This window comes from Parasteatoda tepidariorum, chromosome 5, assembly GCF_043381705.1.
Source record: "Parasteatoda tepidariorum isolate YZ-2023 chromosome 5, CAS_Ptep_4.0, whole genome shotgun sequence".
NCBI classification, from domain to species: domain Eukaryota; kingdom Metazoa; phylum Arthropoda; class Arachnida; order Araneae; family Theridiidae; genus Parasteatoda; species Parasteatoda tepidariorum.
Window position 1 is genome coordinate 91,672,644 of NC_092208.1, and position 15,888 is coordinate 91,688,531.

The window sequence follows — 15,888 nt, forward strand, 5'->3', positions numbered from 1 at the left end:
TCTTACCGATCAAATTTTTAACCAATCATAGAGCGTATCTGTCCACGTGACTCTCCGATTTTTTTTTCAAAAATAATTTAGCTCTGTTTATCGTAGTCAAGGCAGCTACAATTTTTGTAGCATCTTGATTTTCTTCATATGAAGAATAACAAATAGCCATTCATGAATTTGAAAAAGAAAAAAGGATGATCTTNGGTGTAATAGACACTGCCTTTACAAATAGCTTTGCATGCTTTTGCTGCTAATCTTTCTTTTTTTATATTATAATTTGTATATTTAATTGTTAGAGTTTTATTTAAAAGATTTATTTCAAATATTTTTTAAAGCTATGGATAAAATAAAAGTCAACAATCAGGTTACTTATTTATTTTCTAAATTTTGTTTTCAATATAGATGAGTTAGACCTCATTTAAAATTTTTATCTGTTTTATTTATTTGAAATAAAATAATATTGAATTAAGAATAATGTTATCATTATAAACACTTGGGATATTTTTTATTGTCTTACAAATTTTGTTTTCGATATCGATGAGTTTGAAATGAACGGAAATTTTACTTATGTCTTATATGAAGTTAATAATGTATTTATTTTAAATGATAAATGTTATTTTAGGTGGTTCAAATGCGGAAACATGTCAAACGTGCCAAATTGTTTGCTATCAATAAGTTCACCAAACAACTCAAGCAGTTGCAAAACAAAAAGTAAGATTAAGCTACTGATCTTTATTTCTTAATTGCATGTTATAAAAGTATATATTAAAAAATAAAGTGATTTTTCTGTTATAGTGCGAACAAATGTGGAATACTTATACAGACTACCTTTTTCTTTTTTTTTTAAATGTGTGCAATTAGTTTTACAAAAGATTCTGGTCTTAAATTAAGAAGAAAAATAAAATCTATGTTTTTTTTTTTTAATTTTTTTGTAATTAAACCCAAGGAAAAAAAATTGCTTTTTTGACCATTTATCCTTTTCTACTTCTCCCCAAGAAATATTGGGTTTATTTCTCGTTGATTCTAATCACTACATTTATCAGATTAGCTTTTCAAAATTTAATTATTATTTATAACACCTTTGAAATGGCAGCATAAACTGGATATTTAGTATACATTTTTATTTAAAAAAGTCATGCCAAAAATCTATAATAAAAAGAAAACATTCTAAGTCCTTCGTCAATTATTTTTATTTATTTTATCATTAATTTCATATTTAATTTGAAACTGTTAAGGCTAAACTTGAAACTTTTATCTCTTTCAATCTTGCTATATATTTGAACTACATAATGTGCAAAGAGATATAGAAAAGTTAGAGAAAACAGTATCTGTTGCAGTTCCATACCATAATTGCCATGTCAGCACTTGAAAACCTGAATAATAAGAAACAGTGTAGGTACATTGGTAAATGAAACAGTTAAATAATGTTCTCTTACGTCTGTAACATTATGCGTTTGGGTATAACATTGAGAATTTTTTTTTTTTTAAAATAAAGAAAAATTATAAATGTTCCTTTTAATCTCACATTTAAAAAAAAAAATATGTATGCCTATATATTTATATGTGTCAACATGTCATTTCAGGGGCAATGATAGCCAAGCTGAAAAAAATCAAAGAAAAGTTGAGAGGCTTTTAGAAAAAATTAAAATACTTAAGGTGTGTATATTTTTTATGGAGTTTAATTTTCTGTTTTTATTCATAAAATAAGGTTTAGTATTAATATACCAGACATTTTTTATCAGCAACATTTGTTGATGTTGTCAGCTATTACTTAAAGGTATAAAAATTCGTACAACCTTGTAAACTATGTGCATTTAAGTAACAAAGTCCAAAATTTTAACAGAATCAGGTCAATGATTTTCAAGTCAAATCAATTTTGATTTTCAATTAAAAAAAATTTTCCAAATGTGTCTGTTTGAAGTTGTATTGACTGAGTTTGTTTGAGTTGTATGTTTTATAATTTGAGATCACATTCTTTAAAATGATCTCAAAATCTGTGTGTCTGCAACATAAAGTTTTTTGACCAAAAACTTAAAAATATATATTTTGAATGGACTGATCTGTGGGTAAAAAATTTTTATAATTATGTTACAAATTTTAAAAAAAAAATGACCATTTGCAATTGTAATAATTAAATTTGATCAAATTTTATGTTTTGCCATTTTAAATTACATATTTTAAAATGATCCAGAAATATGTATGTCTGCAACAGTAAGTTTCGTGTTGAGTAGATCAAAAATTTTTTGAATCGAATTATCATGGGGTGAACTATTTTTGTTATTGTATGCAAAATTTTTAAATTTACTAAAATGGCTTGAAAAATACAATAAGTAAAATTAACATTATTGAGCCTAAACTTAGGACAACTTTCCTAAATTAACTATTCAGACCATATTTTCAAGGTTACGATTTTCCATCTTATTTTTAGGGTCAGGGTTCCACATCTGTCAAAATAGCTATTTATTTAGAAAAAGTATGTTTTTTACATGAATTCATAATTTAAAATATCGTGTGCTCTAATTAATTAGCATATTTGAATTCACCCCTTTGAGCCATTAACATCGGCTCTTAGTTCATGAAAATCTGATTTTCAGAACAAAAATTATTCAAAATCATACTTCATATTTTAGCATATAGTCAAGATTAATTAACTAGGCTATTTAAAGTCTCTCTTTTGAACAATTAAGATTGCATCTAACTGTGTGAAAATCTGACTGAATAGTTGAAATGTTATTTAAGTAAATGTTACTTAATCTATATAAATATTATATGTAAAATTTATCTTTTATTTTATTTCTGTGTGTGTTACAAAATGCCAGTATTGTAACAAAATGCTGTTAGAAGCAATGTATATATATATATATATATTTGTCTCATTTAGTTGTAATTTTATTTAATTTTTTATGAAATTATTTATTTATTTTTGATTATTATTCTTGTAGAAAATGCTGCCTGATTTTGTGAGCAAAAAAGCATTATCAAAAGCACAAAATTGGAATACTCTTTTAACCCAGGTAATGAACATTGAATTTGTCTGTGTTATTTCAATTTTCAGAATAAGTTTTATGATCACAAACAAGAACATTATATTCTTTTTCAATAGGTATTATTAAATAAAGCCGGGTGGAGCTGTTCAGCCATAAAAGAATCTTTTGCACTTTTGAAATTTCGACTTTTTCTGCTGTAACTTCACTTAATATATTTCACTTAAAATAGGGGTGCACAATAGGGCTGGGCAATGTCAGAATTTCGATATTGTGGTATATTGTGAGCTTCATATCACGATATTATGATATACTGCGGTAATTAAATTGTTATGTATATTATAAATGCTAAGACTATTTTGCAATTAAAAATTAATGTGTTTAAAGAGCATCATTTAAAAAAAATGGGGTACTTATCCTATATTAGCTCGCAGCATAATTATCCCATGGAATCAACTAATTATAAAGCATCATTATTTTAAAACAGAAAAATTTTATTAATATAAACATCAATTACTAATATAAACATCAACACAATTATAAACATCAAAACAGTTATAAACATCAACACAATTATAAACATCAACAATTATAAATATCAACACAATTATAAACATCACAAGGAGATCCGACAATCTCGGATATTTTTAAAATCAGAAGCACGCTATTCTCAAAATGAAACCAAAATCAGTAACTAAGTATACCATGGAGGGTTGATATAACGCGCGGGTGTTTGAAATCCGATATCGCCAATACCACGGATATGACGCATGCGCTTTAAAGTCAAATGATACCACAATATATTGTAGGAGAAATTTCTAGCTGCCGAGAGGAGGTACCGTAAATATTACGCGCAAGCCTTTGAGTTCTTCACCCCTAAATCAATCACGTGCCATACCAATACCTCCTAGATACCATACCATACCGCCACTTCCTCGCCGCCGGTCGGCCGAATATATTGGCTAGCGGTGAGTACCGAGAGGTGCAGGCATACCGAAGTTCAATAACTCGGTATTACCGAAGAATATACTTCCGAATATCATTACCGCGGTATCAAAGAAATACCGGTAAATGATGGTATTACAGTATATTGCCCAGGCCTAGTGCACAACCTTTTTGAGTGAAGGGCCACTTGCACAGCAGGTAGATTAACAAAGCAGTCATGTTAGCAGCAAATATGATAATTTTTATCTAAACATTAGTGTTCTAAGCACTAAATATTTTATCAGTAAACTTAATAACATATTGCAGAAAATTAAATGCTTTTAATTATTTAAATTTATTTAAAACTAAAAAAACTTATACTTTTTTAAAAAACACAATTTTTTTTCCCCCAATAATTAATTTATTAAATATATATTAATATATTAATTTATACATATGTCTTGGGAGTGGATATAAATTCTAACCAAAAAAAAAAAGCTTACAGAATGAAAGTGCCAAAAACATATGCATTCTGGAGTAATATAAATTTGAATTGAATATTTTAATTTAAGAAAATTTATTATGTTTAATCAAAAACTAAATTAAAAGAATTCTTTTTTGTTGTGTTCAGAAGTTCCCACAAGCCACATATCAACAGTCGGTGGGCCACAGGTTGTGCACCCCTAACTTAAAACATTTTAAATACCATTTAGGCAATTTTTAAAAAAAATTGTGAATAGTGTAATGTGATTGTGAAAAATGGACCTAGATTAGTTATTTTTTGCAGCCAAAAAAAATTTTTTTAGTATACAATTTTAATGTAAGCCAATCTAATTTCCAGATCCTGTGTTTTCTTCTTTATTTTTAGTATTTCTTCAGCTTATATTCAAATTTTAAATTACTATTCTTTTTCAAAAAAAAAAAATAATAAATTATAATAATACTAATAATGCTTTTCAAATAACTTCTAAATTATAAATAACTTAAAGTACCTAAAATTTAGTGATTTGTTTCATTATAAATTTTAAAATTAAAATATAGTGAAAAAATTCAATATATTTTCTTCAAGCAATTTTTAATTTCAAGAAAACTGTGTTTTTTCTCTGGTTTGAAACAGAATCTTGTTTTCTAATTTTAGTTCAATACTTAATTTTAAAAACAATTTAAGTTTAGAAAGTTCTGCTGTTATATGTAAATATAAGAATTTTTGTATACATTAAAATTGAGAAAGATTGTCTAAATGGCAATGTATGTCTGATCAGCTCTATTTGCTTAAAAGTAGCATATCTTTAATTGAGTATAATATTCTAATTATATAAATTGAAGTAACATTTCTCTTGAAAATCCAGTTTTAGCTCAATGTGTGTCACATTAACGCTTTGACCACTTTATCCCTTCTAAATTATTTTAAAACATTATTTATAATACTTAAGCTTTAATTGCTTATGAACAGTAGTTGTGTATGAAGTTATTTAAATAGTTATTGTGATAAAACTACTTAGTAGCAAAATAAGTTTGGCCCTTATTGGACGAATATTCATGAATCTTGGCTCAATAAGGGCCATTATTTTTCCGATATTGAAACTGTATTGAATTGTCCGATTCACCCGATATGTCACTTTACGAACAATATCAGTCCGATAAAAAATTGTCAGATGCATCCGATATTTTATATCCATTATTTAGCCAAAATAGGTTTTATGTTGATCAATGTGGGCCCTATATGGTCATTCTCGGAACAGTATTACAAAATATTGACGTCCCAATATTCGTTTTCTGGTGTATGTTCTTATAGGACCCATCTTCTTCTTATTCAGGAGCGCAACAGCCCTTTGCAGGCCTTGGCTGCCTCAACAGCACGCCTTCTTCAGCTCCCTCTGTCCATGGCAACTCCCCTCCAGTTCTTAAGTTTTAGGACTTTGAGGTCATTTTCGGTGTCGTTGATCCATCGAGTAGATGGTCTATCTCTAGAGCGGGACCCCTGAGGGTTCTTGAAGGTGGCAATTTTTACAGGGCTATCTTCAGAGCCTCTCCAGATATGGCTGAGCCATCTTAGTCGGTTGCTTCGGATTATCTGCATAATTTGAGGATGTTTATAGAGCCCATAAAGTTCAAAGTTGTACCGTGTTCGCCAACATCCCCCCTCTGGTACGGCACCAAAGATAGTTCTAAGTATCTTTCTTTCAAACATTTCTATCGGGCGTTGGACGTCAAGGTTTAAAGTCCAGGTTTCGTTTCCGTATAGCAAGACAGGCAGAATGAGTGTCTTATATAATTTTAGTTTTGTTTTTTGGCTAATAAAATTCGATCTTAGTTGACTTTTTAGTCCAAAAAAACATCTGTTGGCCATATTGATTCTATTGTCAATTTCAGGTTTCAGTNCTTTCTTTCAAACGTTTCTATCGGGCGTTGGACGTCAAGGTTTAAAGTCCAGGTTTCGTTTCCGTATAGCAAGACAGGCAGAATGAGTGTCTTATATAATTTTAGTTCTGTTTTTCGGCTAATAAATTCGATCTTAGTTGACTTTTTAGTCCAAAAAAAACATTTGTTGGCCATATTGATTCTATTGTCAATTTCAGATTTCAGTTTGTTTTGGTCTTTGATAATTGTACCAAGATACTTAAATTCTTTAACCTTTTCAAAGGAATGTTCGTTTATCTGCAAAGGTTCACTATAGTTTACAGTTGAGCTTGAAAACTCCATGAATTTGGTCTTGTCTTCGTTAATGGAAAGGCCCATATTTATAGCAGAGGCCTCAAGGGCTTGAAAGGCATCTTTAACAGCCCGTTCTGATCTTCCAATGATATCAATGTCGTCCGCATAAGCGAGGATTTGGAGAGATCTGTTCCAAATAGATCCTCCTCGGTTTAATNTTAGTAGCAAAATAACTTTGGCCCTTATTGGACGAATATTCATGAATCTTGGCTCAATAAGGGCCATTATTTTTCCGATATTGAACTTGTATTGAATTGTCCGATTCACCCGATATGTCACTTTACGAACAATATCAGTCCAATATAAAATTGTCAGATGCATCCGATATTTTATATCCATTATTTAGCCAAAATAGATTTTATGTTGGTCAATGTGGACCCTATATGGTCATTCTCGGAACAGTATTACAAAATATTGACGTCTTAATATTCGTTTTCTGGTGTATGTTCTTATAGGACCCATGTTGCGCCAAATTTGAACCCAACTGGGGCCAATGTAAAATTATTGCTAGGGTAAATGTAGAGAAAAAAGTTATATGTTGTGCTACAATCTAAGAATAGAGAACAAACAGAAACATTTTTCCTTGCTAAAATGTTTACGATTTATATACAGGGTGCCTAGCATTTTTAAAACATGCTTATTTTTAATCCTCCTTTTTTAAAAGCTCTTAAAGGTGCTTATTTTGTAGGGTATTTGTAAGAAGTGCTTAATTTTCTTTGCTTGAAACTTTTTAAATTTTCAAGGCATTCAAATTTAATTTTTTTCATTAGTTACCCAATATGACTCCCTGTAAAATTATGGGAAGTTTTGCTCAAACAAATTTCTGCGCTTGCACAGTATGAAAAGATTATTTTAAATGTTCAGCTGCTGCTCAATTTTTTGCAAATTTTTTCAAGCTAAGTTTAAAAATACTATTTTTGTTACATTAAAAATTACATTAAATATTTTGTTTAATTTTATTGAATAGTTTCGCAGTTATAGTACCTATAAAAAAAATGTGAGGCAAAAAAATTTATTTTTTATAAAAATGTGGGCATTTCTACAAATATTTAAGATCAGCTTACAATGTTGGCCCCTGGTAGGGACCTTCAAAAATCTGGGCCCCAATAGCCCACTTTAATCCAGCCCTAATTTTGTGAAGGAATCATTTTCACAGTATAGTAGTTTTTATAGAATCCATTATTAGACCTGAATTTCAACTCAATAGACCCTTGGAAGCTAATTAAGAAATGATAAATTTAAAAAAAAAGGAGTGTTAAATTTGAAATAATTAGGGAGGGATTTTATTAGTCTTAACTTGTAATTGAAGATACTGTTTGTAAAATGGTTTGATTTAAAAGGATTATTTACAAAACTTGTTGATTTGCTGTCAAGATTTACTTACCTAGAGATTTAATTTTTTTTTAAATTTAATGCTTTATTTTTTGTAGAAATGTTTTTCTTTATTCAATCATTTACTTTTATAATGCTGAGACAAATGTTTTCTAAATTATTTTGATATCTGTTTTTTTTTTTTTTTTTTTTTTTTTTTTTTTATAAGGCCATTAAACAAACTAATTATAATTTAGCTTTGTTTAAAAACTGTTGAGTGACAATTCAAAAACATTCAAGCTTTCATATTTAAGGATATGTTGTACAGCTTTAAGTCTATAACATTAATTTGCATTTAAAGCTTTTTCTTTTTTTCTCCAAGAAAAACCAAGCAACAGTTTGTGCTCCTGAAAATCAAAATAAAATGTTAATTGCATAATTGTGGTTTGATTTTTTTAAAGGAACAAATAGTTGAAACATTGTTGAATCTTTAAAAAATTCAACATAATTAGCAGTTTTTCACACACTTAATATTAATGAATAATTTTCAAATTTTGCATATTTCCATAAGCTCAGACAATATTGAAGTCACTTTTCAAATAATAAATATTAATGTGCAAACACTTAAAGAAAAAAAAATTAATAAATAAATAAAAATAAGAAACTACAGATTTTCTCTTCGTATTAAAATTCAACTCTATTTTCACTTTCTATATAGTGGGTACTAGCGAAATTTCTAACCTTAAAAAAATAGTTACCAACAACTGTTATGATACTAGAATGTTATTTATTTATTATTTCATTTGTAATTGAGTATAATATTCTAATTATATAAATTGAAGTAACATTTCTCTTGAAAATCCAGTTTTAGCTCAATGNTTCTCTTTGTATTAAAATTCAACTCTATTTTCACTTTCTATATAGTGGGTACCAGCAAAATTTCTAACCTTAAAAAAATAGTTACCAACAACTGTTATGATACTAGAATGTTATTTATTTATTATTTCATTTGTTGAAAGATCCTTTAAAAAAGTATTCAATAAGGAAAATAATAAAATGCATTGCTCTGTCTAAGTTAAAGCTTATTTTAACAAATTTATTTATTTTGTTCTTCCACTAAACTTAACAATTCAATCGGGGACTTTAAAATTTAAAGGGAACAGTTGTTCTGGGTTCAACTAAAATCCAACTCGGACAATCGTGAAATTATTATGAGTAGATCAGTAATGGATCACCATCAATCAAGTGTAAAATTTATCGTACTCTGACTTGTGTTTCTGCTACAAAAATGGCATCATTTACAGCTGTGAAAATCACACTTTTTCTGTTAATTTTTCATTCAATTTCATTTTGATAATTTTTTTTTTAATTTTATAATCTAATTTTGGTAAATATGTAACTTTTAAACTATTTATTGAAACATACTGATAAATTTCAATTTTAATAAACTTTCATTTTTTTAATGATTTTATTTTTTTGTAGAGGTATAGAAGTTTAAACATTTTATTTGTTTGCTATAATTTACTTCATAATTTTTTTTTTTTTAAATCAAGAAGGAATCTTAACAATGAAAATTTCTATGGGCTAATAAAATCTTTCAGTGACTGGTTCTTCAGATCATTGACTAAGTTTTAGTTTAATAAAAATATGTTATTATTATTTTTTTTTTTTATTGTACAGAAAAATATCCCTCTGGAAGATCAGTGTCTGGCCTTATTAGCTAATGACAGTGAGATTCAAAAAGAAGTTGAAAAGTTTCGTGCTAAAGAGTGTCATTTAGTGGAGAAAATTCCAACTCTTCTTTTGGAATGGGAAATAAAGAGTCAAATGCCCAAATCTCCCGACAAGAAAAAGAAGGCGTCTGACATAAAGAGACAGAAGTTGGAAAAAATTGCAAAGAAGAAAAGGAGCAACTTTAAAGGCGCTACTTTCCCAAACAATGTCGCAGTAGACAAAAGTCTTAGCTCACCAAATCTTAAGAAGAGAAAGTTTTCACAAAATTCTAATGTAGAAGATATGGACGCAAATGAAAAAAACCCAAACGAAAATCCAGAACTTATGGAATATGGTACCAATGATAAGGATCAGCTGAACTCAGAATCGTCGAATAATGCCAGTGGCAGTGACGAAGGGATGGAAGAATTTTTCACAAAATCTGCTGAAAGCAAAAAAAACTTAGTGTCTAAAAAGCAAACAATTAATAAGAACACATGTCACAAAAGTGCTAAGACATCAGATCCTAAAGGAATGCCTTCAGAAAATTCTAATGTAATAGAAAGTGATGTGGATGAAGAAAATGAGGATGAAATCTCTGATTTAATGGAAGACGATTTAAAGGATGATGATCAGTTTAATTCAGAATCATCTAATAATTCTAGTGTTGGTGATTCAGAAGAATTTTTTGAAAATGCTGCCAAAAGTAAAAAACACTCTGCATCTAAAAAGACAATAAGTAAGAACTGTGCACGTAATGAAACTAAAGATTCCCCAAGTAATGTTAAATCTTCAAATGAAGAAGAGAGTAGAGATTCATGCAAGAATAATATTAAAGATAGTATTTCTTCTAAAGTAGAATCAACTGAAGGCTCAGCCACCAACACCCAACCTTCAATATTTGAAAGACTGGCTGCACTCGCTAATAGAGATGCCAGAAAACTGAAGCCTAAAAATAAATCAAATACTCGGAATACAAAAGCTATCAAAGTTCTTGACTTAAATGAACTGCAAGATTCTGAGCTAATTCCTGTTCAAAGTTCTCCCACCCATTCTGAAGAGCTTGACACTCCGCAAACTGCTGTGCCAAAAAAGGATTCATTTTTTCTGAATGGAGACAAGGAGGTTGAGAGTAGTGATGATGATAAATCAAATGCAAACAGTTATAGGCACTCCCAAACTAAACGTAAATTCTCCGATTTCGATAAAAGTGCGAGAGGTGGCGAATTTAAGAGAAATAATATTACTGATAAGCCTCGTAAATCTTTCAACAGTTTTAAAGATAAAGATTTTAGTGGAAATGAAAATCGATTTCAAAATAAAAAAAGGAAAGATTTTAATAGAAATGAAAATAGATTTCAAAATAAGGGAGAAGATTTTAATAGAAATGAAAATAGATTTCAAGGTAAAGGAAAAGATTTTAATCGAAATGAAAATAAATTTCAAAATAAAAAAGAAGAATGTTTTAATCGCAAAGAAAAGAGATTTCAGAAAAATATAAAAGGGGATTTCCAGCTGAAAAATATCAAAAAATTTGATAACAAATCTAGAAGAAATCCTCAAGATGACTCATTCAATCATGGAAGGTTAGTAATCTTTTATACCTTTTATTTAATGTATTTTTCAGACCATTTGTAGTCATTTAATTATTATTAATTTTATTTATTTTTTGTTATCACACAGCCTATAATTCTAGTGGATTCCTTATTAGACTAATGGAATTTGCCTTATTCTTTTGGTTTTAGTATATCATTACTAAAATTAAGAAAGCAACTAACCTAAAATAAAGAAATCATCATGCCTAAAATTAAGAACGCAACTGATTTTTTTTATTATTTTTTATGAAATCAATGTTTTACTCAACTTAGCTGTTACTTAAGATTTTAAAAATATTTTTTATACGAATTTTTTTTTTTTTTTTTGCTTCTTCTGTAAGAATTTTTCAAAATAGTTAAAAAAAACAATTAGGGTGACCCGGGGTAATTCACGATCAGTCTGTTTCTGGGGTAAATAATGATCACCTAAGTTTTATTTTAAAAAAATAATTTTTTTCTAAATTTGAGACATGGACAAGAATGCTTGTACACTTTACTAAGGTATAACTACATTTACTTAATAATAGTTTCTTGTTTAATCTAACAAAATAAGTATCTTTAAACTGCTTTCTGTATTTTCCATTTCAAAGATGGGTTTCAAAAAGTGTACATTTCTGCAAAGATCTCCCTCCTTCTCTTAATAATAAATATTTTGAGTTACTTTCTTTTTCTTTGATATGAAAATAGTGTAAGCTCTTGTTTAATTGTTTCACATCTACTGTAAACATTATAATTGATTATAGGAAACTATATCAAATGTTGCCCCCTACAGATGGGGTAATTATTGATCACTGGGGTAATTCCTGATCATTGTCATTTCTTTTCATAAATAGTATTAAAATAAACTAATAAATAGCTAATTGTCTTTTCTTAAGTAACAGTTCATATTTTTCAAATGAAACTATAAAATATATTTTAACTCAATTTAATCACAAAATTTGTTTTTAACCGTATGCTAGACAAATGTGTTCCAATTTGTCTTACCTTGCTTCTATCTTAATTTTATGTGTGTACATTGTTAGAATAATTTTTAAGTTTATAAATTAGCCTAATATAAATATGGTGAGAAATTATAAGCCTAAAAAGGATACTAAGCTTCTAGAAAGCAAAATTAGTGAATTTCTTTTAATGATTGAAAATGAAAATTTCAGTGTGAGAGCTGCTGCCAGAGCTGTTGAGTTACCTTACTTAACTTTACACTTTCCCTTAATGAAGTTAAAAAATCCAGCAAAAGTAACCCATGTGGGAACTCTCTTATATTTCAGAAGAACATGAGAATGAGTTGGCTGATTGCCTAAAATGTATGGCACGATGCAAAGATTTTTGAAAATTTAAAGTGTTAATCGTTCTTCTTGCTTTTAAATAAATCATTTTATTAGCTGCTTAAACATATCTTTTTGGTTTATTTGTTTGATCTTGATGTCTTATTTGTTAATTACCATTATATAATTATTTTTAAACAGCCCCTTTACAATAAAAACTGGTGATCAGTAATTACCCCAGAAGTGATCAGGAATTACCCCAGAAATGATCAAGACCAGGGGTAATTCCTGATCACTAAAAATTTAAAATATTTTAAATTCTAATTAGATTTTCAAACAAAACAAGGTAGCCTAGGACTCATCTCATATAGCCTCAAACTTCCAGTAAATATTATAATTCTATCTTGAATAGTTTTCTTACAAAATAGATGTTTGCATTTTTTGATCAGGAATTACCCCAGGTCACCCTAGTTCATGTTTTTTTTTTTTTTTTTTAACTAAAAGAATATAATTGAAAGTGTTTACTATTTTACGTAAAAACTTAGTTAAAGATAAATCATTTTGGTCTTTATTCAACCTAACATTTTCACAGCATTATTATAAAAGTTTTTTTTTTCTTTTTTACTATTTTCAATTATTTAAAATTCTAACTGTCAAAATGTTTTTGTTTTACAGAGAGAATAAGAATAGCACAATGAGTAATAGTTTTCAATCAAAGAAACAATCAAATGAAAAAGGTAAGCATCATAATAAAACTTTCAATTTTCTATTAACCATCAAATTTAAAAACTTAATTTTTAAGACTTAAAGTTTGCAAACCAGGTTTCTTTACCCAGGTATCCAGGCATTCTTTTTACCAGGTTTGCAAACATGTTAAAGTTCACTCTTAAGTGTAGAATATTGGCTTGTTCTGTCAAATCTCACTATATATAAAAATTTAATAATGTTGTCATTGTTGTTCAGTTTTCCATTATTGTCAATGCATTTTTATTGGTTGGAAAATCACAGGGTAGGATCCAGTTTTCTCACATTCATTTTAATATTGATTTGGTTGTCATCAGCAAATTGATATTAGTCATAAAGTTATTGTTTGCCTTTAAGTAATTTTGTTTCCCTAATTTAAAGGTTAAAATTATCTGTACTGCTATTAAGCTTTTGATTTTGTTTAATTTCTAAATTAAGAATTTAGGAGGATCGTTTTTATTATTATTATTATTATTAGAATAATGCATAGGGTATCCGCACTCCTGGAAAGTCATGAATTTCGGTATTGAACAAAATTTTTCATGGATTTAACTATTTTTTTTTAAAAAAAATCGTGAAGAGTCATGGATTTAGGTTACCGAAAAATCTAGTTTTTGAAATGGAATTCACCTCCTCCTCCAATTTTATGGTGTTCGGAATATCTGAATTTGTAATAAAATCCCCACTCACAGTCATATTTGATTAAAATATAAAATGTTTTTATCGTGTTCTTTAAAAATTATAGTGTTCCTTTCAAAAAATGAAAGAAAAAACATAATTTCTAGAGCTAATTATCTTTTAAGCTTCTGTGATTTCAGAATTTTTGATATTTTTTATTTTATCAATTTAAAATTTTAGCTGAAGCAAGCCAGTCATTGGCGAATTTTTTTATTCCGAAATGAGAACAGGAAAATCAGGAGTGTTTCTTTCCTTTCCGATGAATAAGAAAAGTATCTTTAGAATGTAATTCTGTAGGAAAAAAGAAGAAAGAAAATTATTTGCTTTTGTATTTTTTTCAGCTATTTTATTGCTTTAACTCTTTCTTTACTCTGTTTCTTAAATTTAAAATCTATGAAGATGCAGAGTATAACAATTTTGGTAATACCTATCATTTCAGTGAATGTTATTATAATGCTTTTTAAATTGTTGTGTTTTTGTCGTAGAAAATAGTAACTTCGTTAAGTCATGAATTTGAAGATCTAAAATGTAGCAGATACACTGAATGCAATTCTACGTTACATTTTAAAATAAAGTAATTTAAATTGGTGTCTGATTTTATGAACTGTTTTACAATTATTATTATTTTGGTGCGAATTACCTAATAATACTTTGCACATAAGAGATTCGTTCAATGATTTTGATCGTAACTTTCAGCTTCGCGCAAAGCGATGAATGCGAAAATTGTATTTAAAATACATCGGCTCGTTTGGTAAGCAAAATTATTAAATTACAGTTGCGAACTCAACTAATTTGTTATAATAATATACTTTTCATTTTAAATGTTATAAAATGATTTATGTCCATTAATAAATTTTAGAAATATCATAAGGGAAATATTTTGACGTGGGAAATGGAGGCACAAGTGTTCTTTTCAGAACATATATTTTTAGTTGAATAATGTCAACTGTTCTGTGCTAAGAAACAGCGATTATTGCAATCATCGGGGTTGGTGAGCATCAGCAAACAGGGGGCTTTGCCCCCTAGGCTTCAAATAGAAGTAATTTTCAGTAAGAAAAGTTAAGAATCATTTGAATGAATTGCTTTGTAAGAATCGTTTGATGTTGTTACTCATTCTTAAGATAAATTATCTTGCTGAAAAAATCGCTCTCTCTTCAACCATCTTGTTATGGATTTGTGTTAGTATTTCTTAAGAGTACAATTATGTTAAACTTAAATGTTATTGTGAATTCGTTATGTTATGTTAATCTAATAAGCTCAGCATAATTGTGATTTTGCACTCTTTGTTATTGGTTTGTGTTAGTTATTGGTATAATCTTGTAAGCTCAACATTGTTGTTTCTTCAAAGAATAGCTGTTGGGTGATCATAAAATATTAAGTTTGTAGGCTTATTACTGGAAAACTACTGAAGAAAATGTTATGAAATTTTGTAGTTATTCATATGAACCAATTTTTATTTTGCAACTAAAAATTTTCACACTATGTGTGACATTTTTAATTTATATATAATAAATATAAGTTTTTTAGAGAAAATAAAAATTTGTAAAAGTCTGGTTTATGTTTTCGATAAATTTATTTTCATTCTGTTGTTTTTCTTACAGGTGAGAAAAATGTTAATCTGCATCCATCGTGGGAAGCAAAAAATAAATTGAAAGAAGCTGCAAAAAGTGGATTTAAAGGAAAGAGAATTGTATTTGATTAGTGATTTAAATTTTGTTTTTGGTGTAAATAAATTCTCATATAGATTGTTATCAGTAGTTTTGTTCTCTAAAAATTAATAAAAATCCCTCATCATATATATGGGTCATTCTCACAAAAACAGTCATTTTCATGTCCCCAGTATATTTTATGTTTGTTTTACAGCTTACGAAGAAAAAAAATTCNTCACCCTATAATAATTATATGCATGAAAAAAAGTTAGAATTATAATGTTTTGAATATAGAAATTTTTGAATTATTTTATTTGGAAAT

General features: G+C 28.1%; 1 protein-coding gene across 1 annotated transcript; it reads left to right on the forward strand.

Annotated features, from left to right (window-relative positions):
• Window positions 1-196: 196 nt before the first annotated feature.
• Window positions 197-15,668, forward strand: LOC107454241 (serum response factor-binding protein 1). The gene is made up of 7 exons (XM_043044738.2): window positions 197-355; window positions 614-702; window positions 1,575-1,647; window positions 2,934-3,005; window positions 9,606-11,224; window positions 13,171-13,232; window positions 15,519-15,668. Exons 1-7 carry the CDS (start codon window positions 329-331, stop codon window positions 15,617-15,619), a joined length of 2,043 nt encoding a protein of 680 aa, XP_042900672.1. The 5' UTR covers window positions 197-328; the 3' UTR covers window positions 15,620-15,668.
• Window positions 15,669-15,888: the final 220 nt, after the last annotated feature.